The sequence below is a fragment of the Rhinichthys klamathensis genome, unplaced genomic scaffold (assembly GCF_029890125.1).
Source record: "Rhinichthys klamathensis goyatoka isolate OS25496 unplaced genomic scaffold, OSU_Roscu_1.1 h1tg000467l_1, whole genome shotgun sequence".
NCBI classification, from domain to species: domain Eukaryota; kingdom Metazoa; phylum Chordata; class Actinopteri; order Cypriniformes; family Leuciscidae; genus Rhinichthys; species Rhinichthys klamathensis.
The window spans coordinates 280,016-293,002 of record NW_026606956.1 but is presented as its reverse complement, the minus strand read 5'-3'; the positions used below and the strand labels follow the sequence as shown (position 1 = coordinate 293,002).

The 12,987-nt window shown below is 37.6% G+C and overlaps 1 protein-coding gene across 1 annotated transcript in view; it reads right to left on the bottom strand.

The window, feature by feature from the left end:
* Window positions 1-2,637, bottom strand: part of ptprc (protein tyrosine phosphatase receptor type C) — a 34,944-nt gene extending 32,307 nt beyond the window's left edge. Inside the window, exons 1-2 of the mRNA XM_056236812.1 lie at window positions 2,466-2,637; window positions 2,283-2,377 (exon numbers count right to left, since the gene is read on the bottom strand). Of these exons, the coding sequence (XP_056092787.1) occupies window positions 2,283-2,337 (55 nt within the window). The 5' untranslated portion in view covers window positions 2,338-2,377; window positions 2,466-2,637. The remainder of the gene's footprint in view (window positions 1-2,282; window positions 2,378-2,465) is intronic.
* Window positions 2,638-12,987: the final 10,350 nt, after the last annotated feature.

Genomic DNA, 12,987 nt, shown 5'->3' with positions numbered 1-12,987 from the left:
GAACTACTTTTAAGATGCATTTAGTCATTTTGATGCTTACAGCGATAGTGCACCCAAAAATAAAACAATTATGTCCATCAACTGTTTGGTTACCAACATTCGTTAAAATATTTTCCTTTGTGTTCAGCAGAAGAAAGAAATTCAAAGAGGTTTGGAACATCATAAGAGTTAGTAAATGATGACAGAATTAAAACAAATTTGGGTGAACTATCCCTTTAACAGCCTTTGGTCACCATTAACTTTCACTGTATGGAAAGGTGCAGCATGAACATTCAGCCAAGTATCTTCTTTTGCGTTCCACAGAAGAAAGAAAGTCATACATGTTTGGAACGACATGAGGATGAGTAAATAATGACAGAATTTTCATTTTCAGATGAGCTAACCCTTTAAATAAAACTACAGACAAATAAAGACATCCAAACAAGCCTCAAAAGCAATTTCAAATACTGATTTCATGAATATACCCCTGAGCATTGAGTCTTAGGCCTCAATCTCACATATAGGCCCATCTTTCGATCTCTGGCTTCCTTTTCTATGCGATTTGCATGTACAGTGCAGTCACAAGGATTCTCATCCGGTCTCAACCCACAGCACTTTTATATTTAGTCAAAAGACATTTTAGATGCAGCACGGTAAGACTTCAGTAAGTCTCGCGAGCACCATTTTAGCCGGCAAATTTACGAGGCATAGAAACCGGCTCAAAATGGAACAAGGAAGTGGTCAGAGGCCTGTGCAGCAACGCATCATGTTCAAGAGCATCACGCAACGTGACACCCAAAGGAGAGTCAGATGAACAAATATAATATAATAATATTTTCAATAAAATGTAATTTACTAAGGAACATTCCTATCCTTATAATCTCGATTTTTTATATATATATATATATATTTTTTTTTTATAAGGCTAGGACCCGCATAAAAAAATTAATTTGCTTAGTGAATTACATTTTAATGAAAATATTATAAACAAATATATTATAAAAATGTACATTATTTTTTTAATTCATATTTTCAATAAAGTGTCATTTACTAAGAAAACCTTATTATATTATATGGATAGGAATTTCATATGAATTTATTCATTTACATTAATACAAATATTATTAAATATCTATTATTTACGATTACAAAATGTACATATATTGTATTGTATTATATTATTTTACTAAATGTACAAAAATAGATTACACTTTATTTTAAGGTGTCATTGTCACAGTGTAATTAAACATTTAAGTAGCGAGTAATATTAATTAACTACATGTACTTACTATAAGGTTATGATTAGGATTAGGGTTAGTTGTATGTAATTATGCATAACTTATAGTTATTACAATAGTAACTACATACAAGGTCACTGTAAAATAGTGTTACCCAAAAATACAAGTCTCCGTTGGAAACAAAAAGGGTTCTTCACAAGAACAACCCAAGAGGCTTTACTTTTAAGACAGCAGAACAGAACTCAATAAAATAACAAATAGATTGTCAACAACACCCATCAAAATGTGGCTTATGAAAGCAGGGCTGATTGACTGACAGCTCGGCCTCTGCATCGTTCACATCTAGCAGAACCTCAAGCAAGCTCGAGGGGACACACCCAAAGCAACCTGATCTTTGACAGCTCCTTTACCAGGTAACACAAACTAGAACCCAACACACCTCGCAAGTGTCCCGCCACAGACCCTTCTGAAATCTCACATTTAACATTTTGCAAAGAGCTCTTTTGCAATATTTCGCCTCCACTCTGACGCTTTACAAAGCAACAACTTCTCACTTTGGCAGTCGAAAGAAAATTCCCCTTCTTGGTCAACGATGACAGCGATTCTCGGTACAAAAAATAACACTGCTAATAATTCCAGATAAAAATACTTTAAATAAATTGAGGGCTCAGACAGTAAAATTGTTCGTCCTGCATGTACACACACTAAGATTTCAATCATCTTTGACATCCGTCAAGATTCGAGGACACACTCATTCACCAATTCAGTACTTACACTGATAACTAGTGATGGTAAATAAGATTCAGTAAACTATATTTACTATCCAGAGAGATGTGATATTACACAACACAGAAACTGGACTATGAATGAATCTACACCATTAATTCACAAATTCAGTCACAAAATGCCAAATACAAAATACAGCAGTAAAAATAATAAAAAAGTATTAAAATATATATCAGTTATATATACATATAGTAGCCTACACACACACACCAAAACACAAATTCACCAGTAAAAAATCTATATGTCTATATATAAAAACCTATACAATTTTGTACTTACATAGGACCAAGCATAGGACCAAAACCAAGGGTCCTAGTGCAAAATATCTCGCCATATCCAAGGGTTCAAACGCCTCTTCTAAGACACCATATGTCCTATTTGAAAAAGACACAGATCTGGGTTAACCATTAGACTGCGTAATGGCTTTCTGGTCTCTCTTGCTCTGTTTTCATGTAATCTTACGTGTTCTTATGCGTCTAATCAGTCGGTCCTGTTGCCGGTGAGTGTTCACCTTCAAAAAAAATCCGTAAGCTGTTTTTTTGGGTCTTGAGACAGCAGAGCAGTGCCAGAGACACTCTCCCCTTCAGCTTTGCGTTAAGGCCCTTTCTTAACAGGAAGTTGCATTTTCATCTACGCCACACATCTCTCGCCTTGTACTGTGTCATGTCCTTCAATGGGAAATGAGAGAATTGTCTCATTTTTGCTTTTGCTTTTGACGACCTGCATCCATAGTGAGCAGCATCTTCAAAAGATGTGGATTTTGAATTAAAAACACCTTCTCTTGAATGTATGAACAATTCAAGTAAATGTCATCAATGAAGCAGTAATTGTTACATAGGAGATAAAAAAAGTTCTTTCAGTAAAGATAATAAATTAAATTGGTCACAGTATTAGAGACTTTTTATAAATACTTTATTTTACTCTATATTTACACGCATTTATGTAGGACGAAGACAATAACTAAAGCCCAACATAAGCTAGGAAAGAGAAATCAGCAACATTTCAACAAAGTTTCGATTCCATGACCTTCATCAGACATTTGAAGGTCATGATGTCAAAACCAGGGGGGTAGGGGGGTAGATGAACTTATCTACTTGCCGTCTATCTTAATGCCGTCTTTTTATGAATGAAAGCCAGTATCACTCATATTATATCTACTGATGTCTCGATGAAAATAATTTCCCCCAAAATTTTAAACATTAGGCTTTAAAAAATATAAAAACCTTTAATTTAAGTGAACTTAAAACAATCCTCACTTAAACCCATAATAAATGTCATTTACCTGTACCATACAGAAATCGAATAAGGTTATAAAACAGTCCGCACATACATTTTAAATGAAATATAGATTAATCCTTATCAAAGCTACAAGCGTTCTTTAGTCGAGGGCAGTTAGTAATTTTCTCTGTTCTCTCTGTTCTTTAGGTTAACTTTACTGACAGACAGAATTAATGGCTCCTGTCACTTTAAGATCTGCCGCTGCTGACAGGATCTCATGCATCTCATTCTCTCACTACTATTTACTTCCATTTAAGATTGTATTTAACTCATTTAAGACTGTTCTTGTGAGGATACTCGACAAAACTGACATTTTGGCATAAATGTGTGTGTTATTGTTCGTTCAAGCGCGAAAGAGAACTCGATACTGGCGCGCGTCTTTCTGTGCGTCTCGTGTGTGTGTGTGTGTGTGTGTGTGTCGGTACTGATCCACTTTTGCGACACGACTGAAGCCCCGTTCACACTACACGCGACCAAGCGACGCAATACCATTCATTTCAATGGTGAGCGGGCAACTTCCGGCGAAACGCGCGACAGCGACCGTTGGCGACTAGATGGGGCGTGTCTGGCGACGCGACAAAGTTGAGAAATGTTTAACTTTATGCAAATGAGGAGCGATTTTCACGAGCGACAACCAATAGGAGTGGAGAGCACGTGATCCTTCTCCTCAGCCCCTGGGCCTGCAGTGACGCTGTCTTTTGGATGTCATACTAGTCAACCAGTAGTGGGAACGCCCACTAGCGACCTCATCGCTAGCGACTGGCGACTTGCAGCGACAAAGTCGCGTGTAGTGTGAACGGGGCTTGAAGCGTGGTGTCGCACCCTCTCCACATTTGTAAGTTGATGCGCGTTCCTCAAGTTTACCGCTATGGGCGTGGTTTTGACCCAGCGGCCAGTCTAGAACAAAGGCCCCTCGAGAGACTACTTCTATTGGATAGACGCGTCGCGTTTGACGGATTCATTTGCATAAAGCTGGGCATCGGCCAGCTTTTTGACGCGCAGCATTTTTCCAAATGAAGCGCCGCCTTCCCGGGATGCTTTGCGGGCGCGTTAAAGTCGCGTGACGTCACCCATAGGAATAAAGTGGAGTGCGGCGCGACTGAAGTGTCGCACGGACAAGTGGATCAGTACCGTGTGTGTGTGTGTGTGTGCGTGTGTGCGTGTGTGCGTGTGTGCGTGTGTGTGTGTGTGTGTGTGTGAGTGTGTGTGTGTGTGTGTGTGTGCGTGTGTGCGTGCGTGCGTGCGTGCGTGCGTGCGCACGCGCGTCAGGAGGACATTCACTGAAAGCGCTCTCTTTTGTCTTGTCGCGCATGAGTGGTTTAACACATTTGCGTGAATAAGAGCGTGATCATAACCCTAGCTAAAGGATGACAGAAAGAATGGATGCTGCGTTAATTGCTTAAATATTTTAACACGTTAGCTGGACAAAAATGAATCGCATGCGAAAATAATCATTTTTTCCTCACGCCCGCACGCCGGAGATCCGGCACGGTGCCGGAATACTTTAAGCCAACATTGCTGAATAAATTGACCATTGCAAGTCGGAATGTGTGCAGGGTTTCTTTTAACTAGTTTATATATAAAATGTTTTTTTTTTTTTAGAAAATATTAATAATAATAATATATAAATAATTGTAGGCTATTATTTTTAAATGATAAAAACTTAATAGAATTTAAAAGAAATATGTAAATAAAAATAAAATAAATAAAAACAAATCCTGGCTTCTGATTGGTCATCACTGTGGGGCCGTTTACACTAGGGGTGCAACAGTTCAAACTGCTCACGGTTTAGGTTCACGCTTTCAGTAGTGTTCGGTATGCTATGTTCAGGAAAAAAGGACTGCTGTCAAATAATAAGAACAAATAATTTAACTACAAGCAACAGTACAAATAAAGAAAAAAGAGCAAAGATACAAATAAAATAAAGTTCTTTTCAGGTTTTTCAGGTTGGTCTAACATAAGTTTTCAGGTACAGAAATTGATTTAAGTAATCAAATGTAAAATAACATAAGATATTTGATCAATTAAAGATTAATCCTTATTAAAGTTACAAAAGCCATTTAATCAAGAGCAGTGAGTGATTTCCTTATATTGTGTTGTTTGATTAACATTAAAAACACAGACAGCAGGGATATTAGGTTGCTGTCACTTTAAGACAATGCACGGATCCAAAACACTGATACTGTTACATATGTGTTGTCTTTCTCGGCTGTAGTTCACTTAAGTTCACTTAAGGCATAACAGACTGCTAGGATACTTATCAAGACAGACATGTTGACATAAGTTTTGTGTGAATTTGTCCATTCAAGCACAAGATAAGGTGGCCGAGAAAGCTCAACGCGATGCAACTGAAGAAAACACATGTAAATAGAAGAAAAGGCATTCAAATAAAAAAAACCCCGCATGCAAATACAAAAAAAACGCATGTCAATAGACAAAAACACCGGCAAATTAAAAAAACATCGTCATCAGTTTCACAACACATGTGAGCTCCAAATACTCACAACACCACCCAAATACAGAAACGCGCTGCAAATAACACAGACCACAATGGAAATGTTTCCAGGGGAACCAAATAAGTGACGGACCCGGCTGGGACGTGCTGGTGCTTACAGCTTAAAATTCTACTTTATGTATTTATTTTTGCAAAACATACAGAGATTACATTTTTATGACATACACCTTGTATACAATATACAAAATGTATTAACAATATGTTCAATGTCATCAGAATACAAATGAGAAAAGAACAATGAGCTGAAAACTAAAATAAATAAATAAAAAAGATAGAGAAGAACATGAAGGAAAGATATTTATCTTTCATCAGTTACACTGTACAAATTGTTTCATGTTATGTATAAATTTTCATAAAGAAAAGTTTCATAAGAAATGTTAGGTAATGTAGGGTCCAAAATTTTAAAGTTGAGACACACAGATATATAACGCATATTTTAAAAGCTTTTTTGTAAAGTAAAAATACAAATGTATTTGCAACCGTTATGTTAACAGCATTATATTTCTGTGGTAAGACCAGCTCTTCAGCTGATGGACGCCGTGCTGCGTTGTCATGGGAACATCCCAGGTGAAAATAATGAGGAATTACGTTGTCTTTCGTTGCTCCTTCATCAAGTGCGATCCACACGGCTACATAACGGCACACTAGAGCCCTGCTCACTCCACAGTCCCACTTTAAGGGCTCTGCCGTCTGCCCTTCGAAGGGAGTAGAGCATAGGGAAGCTCACGAGCAATAAGCACGTCCCAGCCGGGTCCGTCACTTATTTGGTTCCCCTGGAAACATTTCCGTTGTGGTCTGTGTTATTTGCAGCTGTAAATATTTCTGTATTTGGTTTCTGTGCGCGTTTCTGTATTTGGAGCACACGCGTGTTGTGAAACTGATGATGATGTTTTTTTCTATTTGCTTGTGTTTTTTTCTATTTGCATGTGTTTTTTTCTATTTGCATGTGTTTGCTTCAGTTTGCTTCAGTTCTCTCGGCCACCGTAACAAGACTTGAAAGAGGACTCAATATTTGTGCGCTGTCTGATGCTGGGTACACACCAAAAGATTTTTTACATCTTATAAGATTTTCAAAATGTGATAGACCACAAACATGAGGACAAAAAATCCTAGATTTAAGCGTTTTGCTCCTATAGTGTGTGGTGTGCCATGATGTGACAAAGACAGCACACCACACACGAACAGATTTTCAACCAGAGTTTTGACTGTGAACAAAGGAAATCTCACAAAATCTCGCGAGACTTCAGAATAAGCTTGGCGGACAATATGCAGGAAGAAATTGCGATGATAGTGTTTGGAATGATTTTCACAGAAAAACATTCGTGCTGTTGCCACAAACCAACAAGCTGATCCTCCATCTCTGCTGTCCACATCAATTTAACTTTTTGCAACGCCATGACTGCGTTTGTTATGCTTCCGTCTTCCATCATCTCGCTTTCTGATTGGATATTGTTTCGTTTCACGTGATAATCTCCAGAGCGTGCGCACGTTTGTCATCGGGGTTCCCCCCACACATCACACTCAAACAAATGATATGTTGGCTTTACTTAACTTTTTTATGTAAACAGGTTCCACCGGTTCCACATAACTATGTTTCGTTAAACAAACATAATATGTTCATGTAACTTCAACATCATGGAATTTGGTCATTTTAAGCGACCCAATTAAACTCTGAGCTAATGAGTTAATTAAGTGAATAACTGAGTGATGATTGAGCATTATTGAAGACACCTGATGTTAACAAGCAGAATCTCTGAAGGAGAAAACCGGAATGTTTAAGTCACCATTATGGAGATAAGTGTGTGTTTTAGTTGGGCTCTTGACCATTAACTTATTAACTTTAGATTTTGTTTGGTTGCTGTACATGAGTTATAACAGCCGGAGGAACAATAAACAAAGGTCATCTGATGGTGTTGGTTGTGTTTTAAAATAATCATTATTTCACAATCATTTGACCTGAGTCACTGTAAGGTATTCGTAAGGTAAACTTAACTCAGAAATTGGGTTCAATTTAAGTTCAGTGACTCAGGTCAAATGATTGTGAAATGATGATTATGTTAAAACACAACCAACACCATCAGATGACCTTTGTTTATTGTTCATCCGGCTGTTATAACTCACGTACAGCAAACAAACAAAATCTAAAGTTAATAAGTTAATGGTCAAGAGCCCAACTAAAACACACACTTATCTCCATAATGGTGACTTAAACATTCCGGTTTTCTCCTTCAGAGATTCTGCTTGTTAACATCAGGTGTCTTCAATAATGCTCAATCATCACTCAGTTATTCACTTAATTAACTCATTAGCTCAGAGTTTAATTGGGTCGCTTAAAATGACCAAATTCCATGATGTTGAAGTTACATGAACATATTATGTTTGTTTAACGAAACATAGTTATGTGGAACCGGTGGAACCTGTTTACATAAAAAAGTTAAGTAAAGCCAACATATCATTTTTTTGAGTGCAGGATTTCTGATCGTAAATATTCAACATGTTGAATATTTATGATTCGCGATCGGGGCGGCTCCGACGTTCTTCCGAGCAGGTTCGGACACTCTTAACACACCTCACACCAAGGGAAAATCTGATAAGATAATCTGTAGAACCATCAAGATAATCGGGACATAGCTAGGATTGTCGGAAGGGGGAAAATCGGCCCAAAATCAGCCCGATTATCTTTTGGTGTGATCCTAGACGCGGGTTTGCGCGCTTCGAATGTGCATACACACACACACACCTTACTCACCGAGGTCTCTTTCAAGTCTTTCTCTTGAATGTTTAAATTGGAAAGGCTTAAATGAGTTTAGTTTTAACACAAACGTGTGCAGTTCAGGTCTCACCTGTGCTCGCGCGCTATCAACACCCAAATGATGATGACGCAAATGACTGGTAGTTCGAGCAAACGGCACTCGCATTGAACAAAGTTTAAAAGAGTGACAGTTTTGTTCACGTTTTTTTGATTATCGCTGTTGTAATGTAGGGAAGGCAGCATGTGCATCCATCGACAGAAACATTAAAGAAACTCTCTGTTTTACACGTTATTTTCAACAAAACAGATTACCGGTATAGATGCTTCATCAGATTTGAGATAAAACGCGGTGCAAGTGCGTGCCGAACCATGGGTGGAGAACGGTACGGTTCGTTTTTTTTTTTTTTTCAGAGAACAGTTACCCACAACGTTTTCAACTAAAAATGGAAAACTTTTTATGGGTTTTGGCCGTTTGGCGACAACAAGACAACAGTGTTTCACGGGCATGAAAATGAGTTTTAAAGTGCTAGTTTTTCTTTTAAATGATACCATTTTCATCTCCATGTAAACTCGAAAAACGCCAATATGAAAAAATAATGACGTCATGCGCATGTGTATTACGTGTTCAGTCTATAGGTGCGTAGAGTTTCTTTACAAAGTGACAACTACTGGCCTGGCATGAATAATACAGCATTTTTTGTTTTAAGACATCTGTGTGAATGAGGATCGTTTTTTCAAAACCACAATGGAATTTTTTTTCCATTTTTGGAACAACTTCGTCATGTGAATCTACCATAGGTATATTGGGATGTACACTAATGCCAACTAATAACCTCTAGGGGCAGTGCCTTGTACATTTTGGGGGGATTTTTGGAAGACAAATTACACCAAGGAACATTACAGAATATGGGATAAAGTAGTGATTAAATAACAAATTTTGGGATCAGTGAGATGACACCGTGAGAACGTGAAGGGGATGAAATAAAACCAAATATTCCCACATAAGTCATGAATCCACATCAAGTCCACAAATAGTCTGCAGATCAACATCAACCTGAATGGGTTGATCGAAATTAGATTAGATAGTTACAAACTAATGATCTGTGAGCGAGGCGGGAATTAGTGAACACTCTGGTCTTTTTTAATGTGCCTATGACCTTTATGATAACTGCAGTATACTGAGAATCAGACTTATGGTCCGAAAAGGTAACTTAATAAACTCCAAACCCAGTTATGTGACTTTGCCTCCTCGTTTCTTAATACCAAGTATTATATATTTTACCATTGTTTCCTTAAATAACGTTTTGCTGTCACTTTGAGTCTTTAATGGCTTTATCACGCTGTAATATTGTATAAAAACGATACGGTACAAAAGCTGTGGTTCCTTTAGCTGTTTGTACCCTATAACTTAAGTATGATAGCTTAAATGCAATGCATATATTGAATTTTAAGATCTCTTTGTATGACAAACATAATTTATGCACTGACTGGATGCTTAAAATACCAAACTAATCTGATTGTTTTGTGAAAAGTGACACTTTCGAACAAAACATGCCTCATGTAGCCTACTCAAAAAAAGTTTCATTAAACATTGGGATATTTATTTTTTATTATCCTCAGTAAACCTTAATGACTCAATGGTGACATCCAACTCAAACATTTTCTTCTCTCACGTGACTTACACAACTTAAGCAGCGTTGCTTCTTGACTATTTCTCACTTTCCAAGCCCTCTGTATGTAGGCAGCGCTGCAAGATACCACTTCCTTGCCTGCTCTTTTTTTCTCTCCTCTTTTTTTTTGGTTTCCCGCCTGTTTGAGGAAGTAGCACAGAGACAAAGAGACGTGCAAAGATGAAAACTCAAAATGACAACCTACTGACTGTACGAACAGATACCAGAGTAAAACAGTAATGGACTTCAAATATCTGAGGGACCGATTATCAAAGAGATTGATTATTCAAGATCAAGATTTTTTAGACCAAATCTAATACAATGTGTCTAAAGTACAGTGAGAATTACATGTGTGTGTGTGTAAATTCCTCTTTTCTTTACTTCTCTATACTACTTAAAGAGAAACCATAGGCAAAATGAATCATTTCTTCCACTTTTTTTGTCGCTCACATCACTTAAATGCTCAGAAGATGCGTGCCGGAGACTGAAAAATCAACTTCCTGTTAAAACTTGTGTCATTGATACCAAGTATAGTGTGAATGTTCATGGGCTAAATATATCTGCATTGATGAGGGAAAGTTTATTAAACGGTTTCATCACTTGAAATGAGCTTCTTAAAAACTAAAACACACATTACATCTGGCCAAATGGAAGAAAATATATCCTATGAAAGTGTAAAACAAGGAATAAAACCTCAAACAGACATTGTCTACAATCAAATAGTAGGCGGTGGGTAGTTGGCTGCGTCAAGGGGTGATCAACCACTTCCGGAAGTCTGTATTTTCTCTCTCTCAAAAGTACGTTTGCAATTTTGCACAAGAAGATACAGAATCAGACACGTAAACTACACCCTCATTTATGAAAACTGCTATAGCCGATGAGTATTTCTATACTGTGGTGCGAAGCAAGAAAACTTTACCCATCGACCCTATAAGTGTAAAAAACAATGTAATAGTGACACCTTACAGCAACATATTCTAGCACCTGGAAGGTCAATGTTGTTGATTGTGGTTGTGATTGTGTGTTTAACAATACACCAAAAGTATTTTTACATTTCTGAAGAAGACATGAGTAGCAAATCTCACGAGCATCCAGGAGAGTTAGCGAGGAGTTAGGTGTTAATATGCATAAAAACAAAACACTGAACATCATTACACGAATTAATAGGCTATTAATAGGCTAAACAATAGGCTATTTGGGTGGGGTATAAGTTAAACTAGCAGGCTAGCAGTATGCTAAGCTAGTACAACGTACTGTTAGTTTGCCAGACGCAAGCAATCTAAATAAATAAAGAACGGGTAATGTTTCATTTCACAGTCAGATTAACAAACTAAAGGACGAATTAGAATATCAGACGTAAAGACATTTTGAGGGATGGCAATGAATAAGTACAAGTCTATGGGATTTTTCAGGCATTTTATCATTTGCTAATCTGATCACTAAGATAAGTATTAGCATTTCTATCAAGCTGTGTGATTTGAGGTATTCATGTCTGTTGCTCAAAAAATGTGGGATGAGTTACACAACAAAGTTTAGTTCAAATCTGTATAACAGAAGTACTGATATTGCATTAGCAGACATTTTAGTATAGCCTTTTTTTTGTACAACAAATATATTTTATTCTTTAGATCGTTTAGCTTTCAGTGTGAGCGCCTTGCTGACAGAAATAATCTTAATATTCAGCTGTAAAATGCATGAGAAGAACACTGCAATTCTAGGCTACTTTTAGCACACATGCTAAGCTAAGTGTCATTTGATCAAAATTGGTCTAACCTGGGCTGAAAGCTGTTGTGTGGACAGATAAATAATTACACATGTACCAATTAATTCTGCTGGATTGCCATCCCCTGTTTTTCTCAGACCTTTCAACCTTTGGAGGGACTGCTTCAGGACAGAACCAGCCCTCTGACCTGAAAGAAATCTTTGCTGCACTTGCAACCATATTTATCATGTTTCATGGCTGTCTGGCACTGGTCCACACAATGGTGTACCGCCTGCTTGCATAAACATCTCAGGGGCATGGCGTTGTGTGCATACGATGGCAGACTCCCAATTCTGGGTTCACAGACAATGCTTAAGCTAGTCCCAGACTACAATGCATGCTTGAACTGTTTTAACTGAAATATCTTAAAATGCCATTGTTTTGTCTCAAGATTCACACCAGTAATGTTTTTTTTCCCCCCTAAGGCACGTTTATGAAAGCTACTTAAATGTCCTAATTGAACTAAGGCCTAATTCTGGCTTAGTCTAAGCCCTGTCTGTGAAACCGGGCTTTAGTGTGTGGTGTAGATATATGAAATTAATTCATATGAATATGAAAATATAAATTGAATAATATTAAAAACACTATTTTAATATATCATATATCTATTTCCCCATTGTATGTCCAGCTGATGATCTATGTCAGCTTGGTTATTCTTATTTAAAGAATCACACTGATCACCGATGTGTCGGCAGCTGATGAATTCTGCTATTTTTAAACTACGAAGCATTTAAGTAAGTGAAAATAAAGAGGTGTGACCTGAGTGTGCTGCAGCTGCAGTACGAGCATGAGGGGCAGGCCTGAGAAACAACACACCACAAGATTACACAAACCATGCACTCTTCCTCTTTGCTCTGCTTCTCCATGGTGAAATCTCTGGATTTCCACTGAAGAAAGTGAAAGTGCTAAGTTGTTATAAGCAGCTATTTGATCCCACAGACAATGACCCCCTTATGTGGACATCTTTATGTTGTCAGATGGGTGTTTTTGGGGGGTGGGGGTATTTT